Source organism: Trichomycterus rosablanca, chromosome 16 (genome assembly GCF_030014385.1).
Source record: "Trichomycterus rosablanca isolate fTriRos1 chromosome 16, fTriRos1.hap1, whole genome shotgun sequence".
In the NCBI taxonomy this organism is placed as follows: Eukaryota; Metazoa; Chordata; class Actinopteri; order Siluriformes; family Trichomycteridae; genus Trichomycterus; species Trichomycterus rosablanca.
The window spans coordinates 25,584,345-25,605,244 of record NC_086003.1 but is presented as its reverse complement, the minus strand read 5'-3'; the positions used below and the strand labels follow the sequence as shown (position 1 = coordinate 25,605,244).

Sequence of the window (20,900 nt, the reverse complement as noted above, 5' to 3'; positions counted from 1 at the left end):
AAAATGGGTCCGGCCAGGATTTCTAATTCAAAATTATCAAAAATGTCCGGGATTCAGCTTTTGTAGTCGTAACTATTGCATTTATTGTTTTTATTGTTTAGGGCCAAATGGTGAATGGTTATCTTACCATAAAGGCATTTGTGCAGGTGGTGCCGTGATAAAATACGCTAGTATACGATGTATTTGAAAACCCAGCTCTGCCACCCGGCAATTGGCTGTTGTTATAGGGTTAGGGGCAAGCTGGATCATGGGTCCTCATAACTGCTGCAATTACGACCCCTGCTGGCTGATTGATGGCGCCTGCACAGGGCTGAGGAATAATGCTGATCAGGGTGTGGCTCTCCGTGCACAGTGCTGATCGGTATATATGAACTCGACTCATGCGGGTGAAAAATGCAGTCTGTACTGAGCATGTGTCGGAGGGGGCGTGTGTCAGTAGAGAAGCTCCTTAGTCAGCGGTGGAGGGTTGAATCAGTGGAAGATGCCATCAGGGTAGTTGGACACGACTAGATTAGGGGAGAAAATTTGGGGAAGAAGGTTGGAAAAATAGAAAAAAAAAAAAAAAAAGTCTTGTTAAAGAGTAGTTGTTCCAATAATGTAAAATTATATTAGAGATTCGTTGGCTGCAGTTTTGGCACTTACTGTTTGGACACTTTGGAACTCTGTTAGTTGCTTTACAATCTAAATTATCCAAGTGCTAAATGTCAGAGCTGTTGAATTGCTGATATGAGCTGGTAGTTACAAATCAACCTAAATAACTAGCATGCTGAGCTGTTTTTAACTGCTATTAAGTCACTGTTAAGCCAAGCACATAGTGTATGTGGTGTTTCTGTTATTTTGTCCACTAGAATGAAGTAATACCTGGTTATAACTTCTGCCGTATTGCGCTGTGTTACACTGTAAAATCTCAACTTTCTAATGACTCTTTTCTTTCCTTTTTTAATGCAGGAGCAGCTCAGTACCCAGGTATGCCCCACCTTTTACCTCTGTGTTTGTCCGTGCCCATTCACATGTGTTCCATTCCTCCCACCATAACCCTCCAGATCAGTCCAGATCTTTACAGCCAGCCGTGTGTCATAACCAAACCATGTTTTCCTTACTTACGTTTATAATTCATTCATTCATTCATCATTTTATTTGACTGCCGCCTCCATCTCAGCCTCCAGAATCTCAGCAGCTGATTGGTTCGCTCTGTTCTTCACCTCAGTGGTCGTTTCTCTCTCTGGTTCTCACCTCGCAGGTCTAATAGTACAGCCCTAATGCCCCCTGCTGTTTCATTCATTAACACTGATCATGTGTACAGCATGCATTAACACGCACTGTTCAAAGGGAGCATTAGGATGTTTGCATTTTTACGTATATATTTTATGTATATATTTTTATATATATATATATTTTATATATTTTTATATATGTTATATTGTTACATTTATGTTTGTTTACTGTAAATTAGTTGACCTGACCTGCCGTTGTGGAATCTGTGCAGTGCACATTGGTTTACACACACACACACACACATACACATACACACACTGAAGACATACTGTATATACATTGACTATTTACATCACCCCAACAGTTGCATGTGGGATCTTCCCATAACATAGGCCTGTCTGTCTGTCTGTCTGTCTGTCTGTCTGTCTATCTGTCTGTGTGTCTGCCTGTCCGCACACACTTTACACTAACCGATTATTTGGTTATAAGAACTATGAAATTTGATAGTAGTATTAAATATACGCTTGAGGCGCTTGGCTGGCGAAGCAATAACCCACTGCCATTGGCATTAGTTGGGTGTCTACATATGGACATGATTGGTTGTTTCTGAGTAGGGGGTGGGACTGCGATAAATTGGTGTCCTATTTGTGGTGTGTTACCGCATTTCAGTAATTGATTCCGAGGATAACCGGACCCACTGCGAGCCTGACCAGCATCAAGTGGTGGTAAAACATAAAAATGATGTTGATTTTTGGAAGTTTGTTGTGTGATTCCTTTATTAAGGGGTCACCACAGCGTATATGATCCACATATGCCTGATGCTCTTCTTGACGCAATCCTCTGATTTTGCCTGTTTTGCCCCCCACCCCTCTTTGGACATTAGCCAATCATGTCCATGCAGATGCCTGACCTCCGGACTGGTAATGTTCTCATAATGTCCTCATGTCCTTTAAAGAGCAGGGTTTCTAAATAGGACTTCAGTACTGTCTTAAAAGGTCTCTATAATGTCTTTGTTGTAGGAGTCCCTGTAAGAGGGGGCTAAATGAATTTTTGGTAATATCATTTGTACTTTAATGAGGGGCAAGTAAAAGTTAATGAAATTTTGAAAGAATTGAAAGGCTCTCCTTCAGTCATTAATTTATTTGGGGGTCAGAGACTGATTAAAGCTACAGCATTAGCGCTACATAACGTAGACTTTAGCGTCCGACGTTAAAAAGCCAAAAGAAAGTCGATACATCAGCAATACTTAAGCTTCTACGAAAGGCAGCTGACTATAATCATTTAATTATTCATAATCCTTACATATTACTGAATATTATTACTGGATGGTTCTGCACACCTACACCGAGCATTTGAAAGATTAGAAGTGCATAATGCATGTTAGCCTGAAGGAGCCGTTCTTGCTGATCTAGCTGTTCTGAATGTCAGCACTGTGGATCATTACTGTGCTCACAGGGCACATTATGCAACTAGGTTACTTTATCTAATGCATATCGACTAGCGAGCGATTTTCCTCATTTTTCTGTCACTTCTCATGGTGGCGATGCACCGCTCAGGGATCCCGGGCTTTTAACTGATCGTCTCAGCCGCCATTGTGAGCGTAAGGAGGGAGTTAATTCAGACACTGTTTGATGACAGCTTAATAAATAGAATAAAGGTACAGTAGACCCTTGACTTACAATTTTAATTTGTTCTGAAGGGCTGTTCTTAAGTCAAAATTTTCGTTAGTTAAACCTATTTTTTCCATAAGAAATAATGTAAATAGAATTAATCCGTGCCAGACCTCCCAAACCCCCCCTTACCTAAACTCTCTAATGTCTTAAATGGTCTTTTTTGTTATGAATACAACTATATATTTTTTATAAAATGTATCTACCAGAAACAACAATAACTCTCATATTTCTCTATTATTTCCTTCTTTATTTTAATAGTGTTGTATTTTGTAGGTGTAATTGCACGAAAGAAAGAATACTTTACTGAGCCGAATTCCTTCTTCTCTCTCACTCACTGTCCCCTCTGTCTGATACACAGTGACAGCTACTGGCAGGAGTAATTATAAAACAACAAATGTAATAGATTAATACTACGCTTTCTCTTCACCTTCTCTGGGGACATTTTAATATAGAATTTTACAAAATATAAAGAAAACACCAAAAAAAAAACATCCGCTGTCCGCTCACTGTATATATATATATATATATATATATATATATATATATATATATATATATATAAAGAGAGAGAGAGAGAGAGATAGACAGATAGAAAGAGAGAGAGAGACGGTCGGAGTTAACTTGTTCGTGATGCCATGTGTTTCGTGAATTTCGATTCGTAATCCGAAATATGTTCGTACGTTAAGTTGAAAAAGATAATTCATAACCCAAAATGTTCGTATGGTAAACTCAAGGGTCTACTGTATCTGATATGTAATGTAATAAAATAAACTATTATGAAAGCGTCTTTTGCAGTAACATAGATGCATTTTACGTCATTCTCCGCTCCCGAGAAAAAGCCATGTCTAAATTCTTTGATAGCTTAAAATGCTCCTACTGAGGGGCCTTATTTCTAAGCGATAATCTGACTGAATAATGAGGGAGCGTCCGATGCTTCCTTATCGATGAAGACGATCCCAGCATTCAGTGCGGCACAACTTTTCTCACAAAAATTACGGCAGACGAATGCGGAGCAACCAACTAATTCTAATTGACTTTCAACCTGTAAAAAGGTGTACAGGTGTCATTTATTTGCAAATAGCTGGAATTCTCCCGGGTTGTGTCGCCTCAGCCCATTGGTTTGAATGGCTCGTGTTGACTTAGTAAGCTAAAACTACTAAATAGTGCGTTCGAATAATCTGCCTTATGAGTTTGATGTCTTATTAGAATCCTCTCTACCTAGGCAGCTGCACAGGTAGGCAGTAGGCAGTAAGGCAGCTCACTAGGTTTTTGAACAGACCCTGAGAGATGAATAGCCGCTCCTATACTGTCAGTAATGCTTAGAAAAGAAGCAGTGATTCAGACAACCTGCTTTATAGCTGGTACCGTTACCCACACTGCAGCGGCCCTTTACCATTAATTTCCCTTACACACACACACACACATACACACACACACTCAATCAGCAGAAACATGCAGACACACACACACTGACGAACAGCCAGAAAAACCTGCAGTAAACCTGCTTTAGTCATTTTGTTTGCTTTTCAATTCAATTATTAATCGTATTCAGGTTATTTATACGTTTCTAAGTTCGGATCGAGCTGAGAGGCTCCCCCAGGGGGTTGGACGTGACCTAGCTCTCGTTAAGGACCCCAGTCTTTCACAGTTCTGCCTCGTTTTATCCTTCCTCGGATCCAGTTTTTTCTGCGCTGCGCTTGTAAACACAACGTTCTGCTGGCAAAAGACTTTCGCTTCCCAATAATATTGAATAGCATGCCAGCACTGATGGGGCTGCTGTTATAGCATTAGCGTCGACTCCTGTAAAATTACAGTAAAAGGCTCTGGGGAAAGCAGCATTAGCTAAGCACATTATCACCAGGAAAGGAACATTTGCTCTGTGTGATGGGAAAATTGTCATTCTTTCACCTCAGAGATTAAAACCAAAAAGAGAAAGAAGGTTTTGATTTTCTAGATAGGAGGGTTATTAGAGAAGATAAAGGAGTAGCTACCACTCCCCTCGGACCTCAGGAACAATCCAATCATGTCCATACAAACACCCAACCAGACTAGCACTGCTAAAATTCAAACCCTGGATCCTTGGATCTCAGCAGTTGTGGGCTAGCATACCTCACTGCTGCGTCACTACATTGCCCCTGATCAGTTATCATAATTGAGTTCCTATAATTAAAATATAATAATTATTTTACAGGGTACAATTAATTTGACGGTTTAACACAGCTAACTAGCAGAGAAAAGTTTTAGGCAGGTTGCTTTCCCGTTGTTTGAACCCACCGTCCTCTTTAAAAACTTCTTTTTGGAATAGTTTATGGAAAATAGTCACAGCAATAACGTTAGTGCCGGGAAAATGCAGTTATGTGTGAGAATGTTCTCAGCGCTGTGGTATATTGATATTTCTTTATGACTGAGCGCAGATCTTTCCTCCACAAATAAACATTTATGCATGTAAAGTGTGTTTATATGATAGAGTTCCATTTTTGGACATTAAATAATAACTCAATACCAGCGCAACGGCTGGTTCAAAAGTTCACACACAGAACCGGGTTCCTCTCCATCACCAGACTGTGAGTGAGCGAGGGTGGGTTCTGAGGACAAAGCCTGAGGATACAGATGAACATCACACGTACACGGTCATGTCACTGGGCCTGTCTGACTTTTATAATCTCCCATCATTCCCCCATCCTGTTCTGATCTGACACGTGGGGCGATGCTGCTTATTCAGAACGAGGCCAGAACTTTCAGCTCAGTGGTCTGTCACTGCATCCGCACAGCAGGCATGACATACAAACATACACAAAGACACACAAAAAGTATTCATACCCCCTGTACGACTTGCTTTAACAATATATATACTGTATATATATATATATACTGTATATATATACCTGTATATATACACTGATCAGCCATAACATTAAAACCACCTCCTTGTTTCTACACTTACTGTCCATTTTATCAGCTCCACTTACCATATAGAAGCACTTTTTACTGACTGTAGTCCATCTGTTTCTCTGCAGGCTTTGTTAGCCCCCTTTCATGCTGTTCTTCAATGGTCAGGACTCTCCCAGGACCACCACAGAGCAGGTATTATTTGGGTGGTGGGTCATTCTCAGCACTGCAGTGACACTGACATGGTGGTGGTGTGTTAGTGTGTGTAGTGCTGGTATGAGTGGATCAGACACAGCAGCGCTGCTGGACTGAGAATAGTCCACTAACCAAAAAAAAATCCAGCCAACAGCGCCCTGTGGGCAGCGTCCTGTGACCACTGATGAAGGTCTAGAAGATGACCAACTCAAACAGCAGCAATAGATGAGCGATCGTCTCTGACTTTACATCTACAAGGTAAACCAACTAGGTAGGAGTGTCTAATAGAGTGGACAGTGAGTGGACACGGTGTTTAAAAACTCCAGCAGTGCTGCTGTGTCTGATCCACTCATACCAGCACAACACACGCTAACACTGCAGTGCTGAGAATGATCCGCCACCTGCTCTGTGGTGGTCCTGACCATTGAAGAACAGGGTGAAAACAGGTTAAAAATATATGTAAAGAAACAGATGGACTACAGTCAGTAATTGTAGAACTACAAAGTAAGTGGAGCAAAGTAAGATAAAATGGAGAGTGTGTGTAGAAACAAGAAGGTGGTTTTAATGTTATGGCTAATCACTGTATATATATATATATATACAGTGATTGCCTCCCTCAAATGTATATTGTTATTAGGACTTTGACTTGAGGCCACACTACATTATCTTCTCAGAGAAACACAGATCTGAAGAATACAAGACACTGATCTCACTTTAACACCCAGTTTAGTCTCTCATAAAGGACTGGAAAATGTGAAACTACAGCCAGACGTCCTACATCAGACCCCTTTTAGAAAATACAATAAATGTAGACATGCTAGCATGGCAGGCGGGACAGCAACTTTCACACTGATCACGGTGTTTGCAACTGAAGGTGATGTTCATGGGTGCTTGCTGGATTCTATCATTGCTGGATTTCCTACACACTAATCATGTGATACTTCAGTGGGTTGAATCACTTAATTCAGAACGCCTTGTAACGTCATCACGTAAACAGCTGAGCGTTGTGTTGACAGCGACCTTTAATAGTTCCTTTGCCTCTTAAAGTAACTAACAAACGAATTAACTCCAGCCGTGTATCATATTAAGTGTGTAATATGGTAATAGATGTGATTTTATAGACGTACAGCAGGTTTGTGTTGTGTTTACATTGTGTTATATTGCTTGATATTATATATGTTAAAGTTACAAGCTAAATTTGCAGCGTATCTGGACGTTTGCTGGCTAATTTCACATTGTTGGTAGTTTTCAGCAAAGATTAATGAAACAAAGGCCCAACATAATTCTGCTAAGATAATGCACCAGCTTTCTTAACCCACGAGACACACGACAATTGCTGAGTGAACTTTACTGTCAACTTCCTGTGTAGTGATGAACCGTTGCTCACTACCTTCTATGCAGTATGAAGTTTCCTTCTAACTGAACATTTTCACTGTGTAGTCCACTTCACTAGAAACTACTGGGGTGACTGGAACGCACCCAAAGTCAATGAAGTCGACGTACTTACAGGCCTGTATAGAATTCTAGCTGAGAGTTTCTCTAAGAGTTCTACTTCTGCTGACTGTATGGGGCGATGCGGGTGGCGGAGCGGGTGGCGGTGGGTTTGTAGTAATATAGATGACACGTCGGGGTGGCCGTGAGCAGAGCATCCCGCTCTGACAGTTTTAATCTAGGCTAAAATGATCAGTGTTCTGTGCTACTGCTTTTGAATGCCGGTAATTAAATAGAAAGATAATGTCACAGATCTGTTTGAACAAGTTATGCAAATACGAGGCGCGGGCACTTCTTCGCCGCTTCCGCGATGCCTTGTTGGTTGCCGATGCATGCGCTGAAAGCTAATTCGGCGCCGGCTCTTCGCGACGGTCCTCGCCTAAGCAATAAGGCTAATGAAGGCTTTGTTTGAATCGGAATTAATCACCAGTTCATCTATTTCAGAGGCGGTGACACAAACAATTATCTTAATTAAGCCAAGCTGCGTGCCAATAATCAATAATAATCTGGAGGCTAATCAAGTTTAATCCCTTCTTTTATTCGGCATGATCCGTGCAGAAGATTTACTTAACGTCTCGTATATTAAGGGCAATTTCCTGAGAGTATGTATCTCTGCGTTAACGTTCTTCAGCGTATTGTTTGGCACGCCATTGTGAACCGGTATATGAGTGCATCTTGCTTTGTATGCCTGCTGAATGATAAATTACACTCTCACACACAAACACACACACACACATGCCAGAGGCTTGTTAAACGTCTATCGAGTCTGACTCGGCTGTGCACCCTGGTGCTGCACGTCTCAGTATATACGATAATATGAGCGATATCCAGGCCTGATGTGTTCCTGATGCTGCAGGTACATCTGCAGTATAGATTACGAATAGTTAACCTGCATCACGCTGAGCCTTCTCGCTCACACCCCCCCCACACACACACTTTATTTAGAAGCAGCAGAGATGGAAAACAATCTCACTTTGCTGCACAGCCAAGTCGTTTTCTTCTACTAGAGTTAGAAATGAATGGCTGATCAGTGTATATGCAGTTCAACAGGACCATGGAACGCATTAACAGGTTTCCCATACATCCTTATGGGAAAAAATACCTCGAAACTCAAATTTACACTTAAATAAATGACAAATAACAAATCTTACTTAGCACGAGCGCCACTAATGCGTGAAAGCTTGCAGCTGAACGAGTCTGACGAGCAGGCGAGACGTCACCAGTTTATGTGTAATCTGTCAATGCTGTTGCTGAACTCCCTTTTTACTCCATAGGTGTTCAGAATGCACACACACACACACACACACACACACACACACACACACACAGTCCCCCACAATCATGTCTCTTTTTTCTGTGGCTGCCGTGAGGAAAGATCCTGGTTACCAAGGACGACACCACAGCGCTTTGATCTTGGTGATGCTCTGTACACGTTATCTACTGTCACTCTGTAGGATTATCAGTCAGGGACCAACCTGTTTAACACAGTCACCATGATGACCACGGTGGTCCACCGCATGCTGGACCTTCATCCATAACCCTGCCCGTAAACACGCACCACATTTTCATTTCCAGCATACCAACCCCTGCTTCTAAGTCTGAAGTTTCTCTGTTCCTGCTTCTCTTCCTCTCCTGAGGTTCGTTTGTTTGCTCTGTTTTCACGTTCCACTCCCGGCAGTCTAACTGAGGTCGGGTCTGTTAAATTGTCTCTTCTTATCGGGAGCATCAGAGGATCCGATCGCCGCTCTTCTCCTCTAGTTAAAAAGACGGGGCTCTTTAGGGGGCTTGATTTCTGACGCATACTAATGAGGCGCTTTTTTTGTCCCTCTCTTTTGTCCTGTTAGCTCCAGGGGAGTGATGGTAAATATGGAATACCTCATGGGTTTCCAAATGTATGTGGACATCACTATTAGTTAGTGAGTTCGGGTGTTTATGCTGCATCCGTTGTTAAATGGTACAATATATGGCCAAAAGTATTTGGACACTTGACCATGAACTTGATGGACATCACATTTCAAAGCCAAATGGTATTAAAATAGAGTGACCTCTATGTGATCCTTTTTTTTTTTTTTACAAAACTTTGAACCATGTCAGTGGGAATTTGTGCCATTCAGTCAAAAAAAGCATTTGTATGACTGGACACTGATGTTGGTCAAGAAAACCTTATTTGATGTTCCGGTTTATTCCAGAGCTGTATTGTGGTACTGAGGTCAGAACTCTGTGCAGGTCACTGGAGTCTCTTTAAAACTGAGATTTTCTTCATGTCTTTATAGAGCTTGCTTTGTGCACAGGAACACAGTCATGCTGGAACAGGAAAGGACCTTTCCTAAACTGTTACTGCAAACTTGGAATGAATTGTTAGAAGCAGTGTCTCCAGTACTTTTGTCCATATAATATAAATTAGATTTACTTTTTACGGCATTTAGCAGAAGCCTTTATCCAAAGCGACTTACATTACAGTCACAGTATACAGTCTGAGCAATTGAGGGTTAAGGGCCTTGTTCAAGGGCCCAGTGGCAACCTGGCAGTGGTGGGGCTTGAACCAGCGATCTTCTGATTACTAGTCCAGTACCTTAACCACTAGGCTACAGCTTGCCCATATTAAGTATTAAGTAATTACTTAATTATATATTAATTATATTATATTAACTATATTTGTAATTGCCGCTCAGGTGGCGCAGCAGTAAAAATACGGTAGCACACCAGAGCTGTTTTTAATATACATCGTATCAAATCTCAGCTCTGCCATCTGGCTGGGCTGGGAGGCTGCATGAACAACGATTGGCTTTTGTGTTAGGGTTAGGGGCAAGCCGGATCATGGGTCCTTATAACTGGTGCAGTTACGACCCCTGCTGGCTGATTGATGGCGCCTGCACAGGGCTGAGGAATAATGCTGATCAGGGTGTGGCTCTCCGTGCACAGTGCTGATCGGTATATATGAACTCGACTTGTGCGGGTGAAAAATGCAGTCTGTACTGAGCATGTGTCGGAGGGGGCGTGTGTCAGTTGAGAAGCTCCTCAGTCAGCGGTGGAGGGTTGAATCAGTGGAGGATGCAATCAGGGTAATTGGACACGACTAGATTAGGGGAGAAAATTGGGGGAAAAAGGTTAGAAAAATAGAAAATTAAAAAAATATATATATATATTTGTAATTATTTATAATTAAAAATATAAACTAATTATGTATATTATATATATTATATTTATATATAATTATATGTAATTATTAATTATATGAAGTTATTCATGTGCAGTCAGCAGTGTGGAAACACCTCTCCTGCATTACTACACCCCTGTGCACAAAACACGGTCTATAACGACTTTCTGTCACCTTTTAATAACATTTAATTTTGTGTCACGGCCTTCTGAGTCTCTGCCAGTGATTCTGATCGACTGTAGCTGGGAACGTTTTCTGTGCCTTTATAAATACGGCTACTTTAGCCGCCCCCGTTAAAAGGTACGTGCAACAGTGACCGGGAAGGAAACCAAGGTTGGGACGAATAGCGGCGCTTTAAAAAGGTCAGTGGCAAACTGGGTCAAAGTTTAATTAGATTGGAAAAGCCGAGCGTCAGAAAAATAAATCTGAGCGGTGGAAGCACGGCAGTGAGGAAAAACAGTGGAACCACCCGGATAAAAACAAGCTCATGTAAACTTTCACCTTAAATTGTAGCTTCATTATGGAACTGAAAAGGTTCTAGCTGGTTGATTCGGGGGGAAATGTGTGAACTACCATATAGAAGCACTTTGTAGTTCTACAATTACTGACTGTATTCCATCTGTTTCTCTACATACTTTTGTAGCCTGCTTTCACCCTGTACTTCAATGGTCAGGACCCCCACAGAGTTATTATTAAAGTGGTGGATCATTCTCAGCACTGCAGTGACACTGACATGGTGGTGGTGTGTTAGTGTGTGTTGTGCTGGTATGAGTGGATCAGACACAGCAGCGCTGCTGGAGTTTTTAAATACCGTGTCCACTCACTGTCCACTCTATTAGACACGCCTACCTAGTTGGTCCACCTTGTAGATGTAAAGTCAGAGACGATCGCTCATCTATTGCTGCTGTTTGAGTTGGTCATCTTCTAGACCTTCATTAGTGGTCACAGGATGCTGCTCACAAGGCATTGTTGGCTGGATATTTTTGGTTGGTGGACTATTCTCAGTCCAGCAGTGACAGTGAGGTGTTTAAAAACTCCAGCAGTGCTGCTGTGTCTTATCCACTCATACCAGCACAACACACACTAACACACCACCACCATGTCAGTGTCACTGCAGTGCTGAGAATGATCCACCACCTAAATAATACCTGTTCTGTGGTGGTCCTGTGGGGGTCCTGACCATTGAAGAACAGGGTGAAAGTAGGTTAAAAAAGTATATAGAGAAACAGATGGACTACAGTCAGTAATTGTAGAACTACAAAGTGCTTCTATATGGTAAGTGGAGCTGATAAAATGGACAGTGAGTGTAGAAACAAGGAGGTAGTTTTAATGTTATGCCTGATCGGTCTATGATGAACAGTAAAATGAACAGTGTAAATAGATATGTAAATATGTCATGTAAAAAAAATTACTGTACTGTACTACTGGGGAGAAATGTCATTTACCTTGTGTGGTGGAGGAGATGCTTTTTTTGCCGTGATCATATAGATTAGTGTCTATTAATCTTTCAAAACCATAACTAAGCACTAAAGCACTAAAACTTGCAAAAATTACGCATAAAACACAAAGAAAAAGGCGAGAACAAAGCGAGCCTCTCGACAAAATAAAGCCTATCACTCATGTAAACAGAGAGACTTGCGCCAGCTAGTGGACAATTAAGGAACTATTGGACTTGATACGCTTCTCATGGGAATTCTAAACAATCGGACCGGGCAAGAAGGTCCTGGGTTCGATCCCCAGGTGGGGCGGTCTGGGTCCTTTCTGTGTGGAGTTTGCATGTTCTCCCCGTGTCTGCGTGGGTTTACTCCGGATGCTCCGGTTTCCTCACACAGTTCAAAGACGTGCAAGTGATTGTACAGTATATTGGGGACTCAAAGCCCCAACTAAGCACTAGAACTTGCAAAAATGAGGCATAAAACACTGAGAAAAAGGCGAGAACAAAGCGACACGCCTGGCCAAATTTAAACCTATCACTCATGTAAACAGAGAGACGTGTTAAGTAGCGGACAATTACTGAGCTACTGGTCTTGGTACCCTTCTTGTGGGATTTTGAAACAATAAAACTGGACATTCGGTTCTCCAGATTTTCTCCATTAAATAAAGGTTCCTCTGTAATATAAAACCCTCGGGCCATGACACTCTCTGACCAGTCTGAGATGAGTTCCATAGCTGGGATTTAGCTGGTCTGTAACATGAACACAGACAGGTTTAAAAGAAAGTAAAGAGAGAGAGACAGAAAACTGGTATTCACACTCTGCTGGGTGTTCACGCTCGCCTCAGGTGCATTTTGTCACTCGCTCTTCATCATGCACTCATGTAATTGTTATGATGGTTCGTGCCTGCTAGCGAATTTTATCTGTGTGCAGAAAAAAATAACTATAACACGAACACGGCGTCTTTCTCTCTTTCTCTGACTTTTCAGTCCAAAGCCAGAACCTGGTGACAGACAACGTGTCGGTGGTGGAGGGAGAAACGGCCACGATCAGCTGTCGAATTAAAAACAACGACGACTCCGTCATCCAGCTTCTGAACCCCAACAGACAGACCATCTACTTCAAAGACGTCAGACGTAAGTAGCTACCCTCCATCATCCAAACCAATGTGCACACACACACACACTCCTGTCCAGTGTTTCAACCTCTGACCAGAATTAGCTTTATCTCCAGACTAACGCGGTGTGTGTCTGAGGGCAGCTGTTGGAGCGTGCCAGCTGTGCGCTGAGGGCATGTTGTTCTCCGTGGCCGGCCTTGATCTGGAGTGATCTGGCCGACAGCTCTCCAGCACGCAGCACAGCTGCTCATTTCATCAGGATGGTAGCGCTAAAATCGGCCCATGTTGTTCACCAATATTATCAACCTTTACAATAAGAAGCAAATTTAAGTGCTGCAAAATGTATTGATGTTCCATCAGGCTCAGTCAGACGTTTAAATTTTTTTAATGCATTTTCTCCCCATTTCATGTCTTCCGTTGCTGAGAGATACCAGATTGCATCCAAGGAGAGCACGTCGCTGTACACGCCTATTCCGACACATGTACAGCCTCCTCTTCTCACCCCTGCATTCTGCACAGGCGTCTCTTCCGCCAATCAGGGTCCTTACACAGCGTATGAAGACCCACTCACCCACACATAGCCCGGCTCCCACCCTGCAGATACGGTGGCCAATAAGTATCTGCTGCAGGCACTGCCAATTATGCCCGCCAGATGTTTTGAACCGAGGAGTTCAGAAACTCGGTGCTGGTGTGCTAGCGGAATATCCCGCTGCGCCACCTGGGTGCCCCTGCATTTTTCCTTTTTCTAGCACAGATCATAGATGGGGACACACAGCGACTTGGACTTGTTTCAAATGACTCGGACTCGACTCGTGACTTGCAAAAAATTACTTGTGGAAAACAAAAGTCAGCAACATTAGGTACATGTGACAATTATATATATATGATCCGACATCATTCTGATCATGTCATTTTCTGCTCTCTAATAACGCTCCAGCCGTTTTAACCCGCAATGCACACAATGGGCAAATGTTCCAGCCAGCTTCCGGCGTAGTGATGAAGCGTCGCTCCCTACTCCCTCCTTTGAATTTAAATCTCACTTAAAATGGTGGAAATACGTAGTGCACTTCACAGTTACAGCTAATGTGAATGAAACGCTCTTACAGAATTGGCGCTAATGATTGTAAGAACCGCTTTCTGAACCAATCAGACCTTCTAATTTAAATTTTTAGTAAGAAATGCTGTTATTTGCATGTATTTAGTTTGCAGCGTCACACAGATGATGTGTCAATAAAACGCCTGATTGGCTTTCTAACGAGTTCGTGTTTTACTTCACAACCGGGAAAAGTTTGGAGGTTTTTAATTATAAGCACATTTACAAAATAACAGATTCTATTCCTGATGGGACACATGGTTATAAATTTAATAGTATCTGGAAGAACATAAGCTAAGGTAAGCAGTATTATGGATTTTTTGCTGTGTTTTGGATTTTGGCCGCTGTGCTGTAATTTGCAATGAAAACAAAACGTCAGTTTAAGATTTTAACTGGTACCTAGGAAGGTAAAGGCACGAAGTAAAACGGCTCAATACAGTCGCTAATCTGTTGTTGTTTTTTATCCGAATTTACAGATTATTTATTTATTTTTTACACTACATTTCCAATATATGTTTTATGTATAGTATATTGACTCGGACTCTAGCCTAATGACTCGTGACTCGACTCGGACTCGTATTGTGTGACTTGTGAGCATCTCTGGCACAGATACATGTTGTAAGCTCAGCTTTGCTCACGTTATTGTTTATTTCTGTTTAAACCCGGGTATCTTAATGATATCACATCGCCAGCTCGACTCACTGCTCATGTATTTTGGCTCAGGTAGGATCCGAACAAAAAGAAGGGGTTGGTAATCACGCCTTCCCTCGCCGAATTCTTCGTGTGGATCTGTTCGCCTGTCAGATCATCCGCCGGTTTGGAATCATTAGACGAGCTGAGAAACGGCGCTACGGGGGCCTGCGAAGCCCATCATTATTGCATGCAGCCTTAATAAAAGTTTGATGGGCTCCTCTCCAAATCGGCGTGACCGGTAATCAAAATTGATTGCTGCCATTTAGGAGGAACGGCATGTCTCCCCGAGGCTGGGTGGATTAAACCTGAGAAAACAATACAAATTAGATGCGGAAAGAGAGTGGGCTGGAAACATTTAGAGAGGACGAGAAGTAGGGAGGAAATAGGGGAATGAAAAGAGGGTGAAGAGGACGGAAAGGATTGCGAGAGGAAGAAATAAGAAATGACAGATGTGTTACCAACATGGTGCCGGTGCTGGTATGTTATCTGGAACTGAGCTGTGCTGTAAAACTACAAAAATCAATAATATAAAAAATAAATAAATAGCTAACAAAAATAAAATAATAAACTTTTTTTTTCTTTTGGCTACTCTAGTGTGTGTGTGTGTGTTTATTAGAAGTCGCTACAGTCTCATACCTAAATTGGCAAAGCACCTTAATAAGTGCACCTCCCGATGGCCAGCCTGTTTCGTCCATCCCCGTCATCCCCATCACAGTCAGTCATGTCCGTGTAGATGCCAGGCCAGTCAATAGCGTACCCCCCCACCCCCCACTGATGACAGTTGAAACTTTCGTACAGATAAAAGGATGTGGCTTGAGGATTTAGGATTGTAGGGATAGAGTAATTTAGTCGTCTAACAAGGGCCAGCCAACAGCGCCCTATGGGCAGCATCCTGTGACCACTAATGAAGGTGTTGAAGATGACCAACTCAAACAGCAGCAAAAGATGAGCGAACATCTCTGACTTTACATCTACAAGGTGGACCAACTAGGTAGGAGTGTCTAATAGAGTGGACAGTGAGTGGACACGGTATTTAAAAACTCCAGCAGCGCTGCTGTGTCTGATCCACTCATACCAGCACAACACACACTAACACACCACCACCATGTCAGTGTCACTGCAGTGCTGAGAATGATCCAACACCTAAATAATACCTGCTCTGTGGTGGTCCTGTGAGAGTCCTGACCATTCAAGAACAGCATAAAAGCAGGCTAAAAAAGTATTTAGAGAAACAGATGGACTACAGTCAGTAATTGTAGAACTACAAAGTTCTTCTATATGGTAAGTGGAGCTGATAAAATGGACAGTGAGTGTAGAAACAAGGAGGTGGTTTTAATGTTATGGCTGATCAGCATTTCCAGTATGTGGATGAGTGGGCGATAATTGACAAGAACCACCTGAAGACACTGGTGGAATTGTTAGCCGGCTGGATTAGCGCGAATATTGAACTGAGAGTAAGAAATGGCCCTTAACATATTGGATTTGTTCCAGGATCTTACTTTGCATTGACAGAGTTTAGATGACACCGTAATCCAGACGTACAGAAGTGCTTTATATAATATTATAAGTTCTCCATTCCAGAAGTGTAACTTGTTAAACTTACACGGTTATTATTTTTATGCTGTTCATCAGGAAACTCCTACATCTGATTGTGTAACAGGTTGGCTCACATGACGCAGTGCTGGTTCCCTGAACTCATGCTGGCACCGATCGACTAAAAAAATAGAGGAATAGAAACGAAGGGCATGAGGGAACGACAAAAAGGGGATCGGGAAAGTGAGCGGTGCAGGCAGGAGAAGGTTAGAGAAGTGGGCAGAGGAGGAAGTGAATTGATTAAGGAGATCAACTCGGCAGCTAGCAGCTCTCCTCTCACAAAAGTAGTTCTTCAGTTTCTTTTTTTGTGATTTTGGTTCTCTTACAGTGTGTTCACAGCTAGCATCATTTCAGTTAATGGTCTCGCCTCATTCAGATGGTTTATATCAGAATAAAAGATCACTTTATTTTTATGTATTTTCATCCATCCTTTTGATTTCTGCTTCTAAATTATTTAGAAAGTAATGTCATGTTTTCATTGGTGTTGAATGAAACGATATAATATATACAGGGGTTGGACAAAATAACTGAAACACCTGGTTTTAGACCACAATAATTTATTAGTATGGTGTAGGGCCTCCTTTTGCGGCCAATACAGCGTCAATTCGTCTTGGAAATGACATATACAAGTCCTGCACAGTGGTCAGAGGGATTTTAAGCCATTCTTCTTGCAGGATAGTGGCCAGGTCACTACGTGATGCTGGTGGAGGAAAACGTTTCCTGACTCGCTTCTCCAAAACACCCCAAAGTGGCTCAATAATATTTAGATCTGGTGACTGTGCAGGCCATGGGAGATGTTCAACTTCACTTTCATGTTCATCAAACCAATCTTTCACCAGTCTTGCTGTGTGTATTGGTGCATTGTCATCCTGATACACGGCACCGCCATTGGATGCACATGGTCCTCCAGAATGGTTCGGTAGTCCTTGGCAGTGACGTGCCCATCTAGCACAAGTATTGGGCCAAGGGAATGCCATGATATGGCAGCCCAAACCATCACTGATCCACCCCCATGCTTCACTCTGGGCATGCAACAGTCTGGGTGGTACGCTTCTTTGGGGCTTCTCCACACCGTAACTCTCCCGGATGTGGGGAAAACAGTAAAGGTGGACTCATCAGAGAACAATACATGTTTCACATTGTCCACAGCCCAAGATTTGCGCTCCTTGCACCATTGAAACCGACGTTTGGCATCGGCACGAGTGACCAAAGGTTTGGCTATAGCAGCCCGGCCGTGTATATTGACCCTGTGGAGCTCCCGACGGACAGTTCTGGTGGAAACAGGAGAGTCGAGGTGCACATTTAATTCTGCCGTGATTTGGGCAGCCGTGGTTTTATGTTTTTTGGATACAATCCGGGTTAGCACCCGAACATCCCTTTCAGACAGCTTCCTCTTGCGTCCACAGTTAATCCTGTTGGATGTGGTTTGTCCTTCTTGGTGGTATGCTGACATTACCCTGGATACCGTGGCTCTTGATACATCACAAAGACTTGCTGTCTTGGTCACAGATGCGCCAGCAAGACGTGCACCAACAATTTGTCCTCTTTTGAACTCTGGTATGTCACCCATAATGTTGTGTGCATTGCAATATTTTGAGCAAAACTGTGCTCTTACCCTGCTAATTGAACCTTCACACTCTGCTCTTACTGGTGCAATGTGCAATTAATGAAGATTGGCCACCAGACTGGTCCAGACAGGTGTTTCAGTTATTTTGTCCAACCCCTGTATATACTGTATATAAATACAGTGGTACTTTGTAACTCAATGTCTGTATGTGGTTGCTGTGGTTCTTGAACACTTCCACTTTCAATAATGCCACTCACAGTTGATGATGGGATATCTAGGAGAGAGAAATTCCACTAATGACTTGTTGCGACAGTGGCGTCCTATTACATAACCACGCCCGAAATCAGTTAGCTTTTAATAAAGACCAATTTTTACACAAATGTTTGTATCATGTTTTTTAAATGATTTTTTCCTTCATTTTTTTGTTGTCTGTTGTTTTATTCATTTATTTATTTATTTTTATTCATTTATAGTGGTTAATTTCTATGCTGTTTTATGTCTGTGGTTTTCCAGTGTTCTTGCGTATCTTTAAAGGGGCTTATAAATAAAATGTTATTATTATTATTATTATTATAATTATCATTATTAATTATTATTATTGTTGTTTTTTGTTATTATTATTAGTGTTATTATGATTTATTTTATTATTATTAATTATTATTATTATTATTTTATCATTATTATTATTATTATTTATTATTATCATTATTATTATTGTTGTTGTTTTGTTGTTGTTATTATTATTATTAGTGTTATTATTAATTATTTTATTATTATTATTATTATTATTATTATCATTATCATGGTGAGGTGCTTCATTTTATACACCTGTGGAGATGAGACGCCTTTAATCATTAGAAGGTGTGTTGTCCATGAAAGTGTGTGTTTGTGTGTGTGTGTGTGTGTGTGTGTGTACAAATAAGTGTATGAAAAGTAATTATGCATCAAAATTTTCAGAGGTTTGTTTCCTTGGTAAATAAATGTGTTAACATGTATTTATTTACTTATTAAATCAATAATAGATGGGATTTGGCTGAGGTTGTCCAACCTTTCACATAAGACTGTATTAATATTTTTACCACATATTACCAGCTTATTTTAATGCCGAATTAAAATCTCAGCTCTTCACTCTTGACTTAATCGACTTTGACGTTCTTTGTTGCACTGGTGCAGTTCTTTATTTCAGTAAATCAGTATGTGGGGGTGGGCGGGGGTGACTTGTGAAAAGGGAACGTGAAAATCCTCGGCTGGTATTCAGACTCGGCTCAGCGGGAAAAGCTAACTGTTTTGGATTTTCTGAGTCTCCTGAGAACTTCACCTCCCTCTTTACTATACGAGGGAGTTCTTGGATCAGAGCTGAATTTTTGATAAGCTTTCTTTAGTTCTCGGCCTGATTTATTTCCTCTAGTTGTTCTGCGCTGCCAATTATGGATTTATTTTTCTTCCAAATCATTCTTGGAGGATGAAGGGGTACAGAGGGGTTCAGCGCTTTTTTTGGTTCCTTTTTAGAACTCTCAAAGGTGGATGCTGCAGCAGACTTCTCGCAGTCCTGACTGTCAGAGAAGCACAAAAGGAAAAACATCGTGGTCTTCTTGGTGTCTCCAGCTGAGACCCAGCGTGCTGAGAAGCCCTGCAGGCTCCGAGGCCTTTTCACACGGCATTTTTGTCCTTGTTGTTTGTTTGCGAGGTGCTGCATTGTGCCATCCTGAGCCTGTATCACACTCTCTCATCTTAATCATAATCAGAACCTCAGCGGACGCCCGGCTCCGTGCCCTGCCAGCGTAGGTCAGCCTGTCTCTTCCAATTCGCATCACTTTTTGTTGGAATAGACGCGGAATGTGTTGGTATCTAGTGTTGAATAAAAAAACAACAACATCAACAAGGAGAAAGTAAAAAGTAAAATAAAATATGCTTGTAGGACTTTGGCCTTAATGATTTGTTCTCAGTGGGACACGTTGCCATGCTGCGCTTCATTTTACTGCACACCTGCAGCGAGCTGAATAGCACCAGCACTCAGCTTTATCCTCCTGTCACTGGGGGCCAACCACTCAGGGCATTCTGGGACAGCACAGGCGTCACGGTGGCCTGTGTACGTGTCCAATATTTGCAGCATCAAAGGCTGTGTGCTCAGTAGAAAATGTCGTAGTAAATATTTAGGTCATTTTCTTTTCTTTTTTTTTTATCATTTCCCCTGTTTTACTGGTGAAGATCTCAAATAAAAGCAGTGGTTATATATACTGTCATCAGCCATAACGTTCAAACCACCTCCTTGTTTCTACACTCACTGTCCATTTTATCGGCTCCACTTACCATATAGAAGCACTTTGTAGTTCTACAATTACTGACTGTAGTCCATCAATTTCTCTACATACTTTTTGAACCTGCTCTCCCCCTGTTCTTCAATGGTCAGGACCCCCTCAGGACCACCACAGAGCAGGTATTATTTGGATGGTGGATCATTCTCAGCACTGCAGTGACAATGACGATTGATGGTGGTGTGTTAGTGTGTGTTGTGCTGGTGTGAGTGAATCAGACACAGCAGCGCTGCTGGAGTTTTTAAATACCATGTCCACTCACTGTCCACTCTGTTAGACACTCCTACCTAGTTGGTCCACCTTGTAGATGTAAAGTCAGAGACGATCGCTCATCTATTGCTGCTGTTTGAGTTGGTCATCTTCGAGACCTTCATCAGTGGTCACAGGACACTGCCTATGGGGTGCTGTTGGCTGGATAATTTTGGTTGGTGGACTATTACACACTAACACACCACCACCATGTCAGTGT

General features: G+C 41.9%; 1 protein-coding gene across 5 annotated transcripts in view; it reads left to right on the top strand.

The window, feature by feature from the left end:
* The window catches only part of cadm1a (cell adhesion molecule 1a), a 457,331-nt gene that overhangs the window by 329,707 nt on the left and 106,724 nt on the right, over positions 1-20,900 (top strand). For 4 of the 5 annotated variants that reach the window (XM_063011204.1, XM_063011203.1, XM_063011202.1 and 1 more), the window contains exons 3-4: positions 949-966; positions 13,043-13,189. In XM_063011204.1, coding sequence (XP_062867274.1) covers positions 949-966; positions 13,043-13,189 — 165 coding nt within the window. The remainder of the gene's footprint in view (positions 1-948; positions 967-13,042; positions 13,190-20,900) is intronic. The other variant, XM_063011201.1, reaches the window with a different exon arrangement.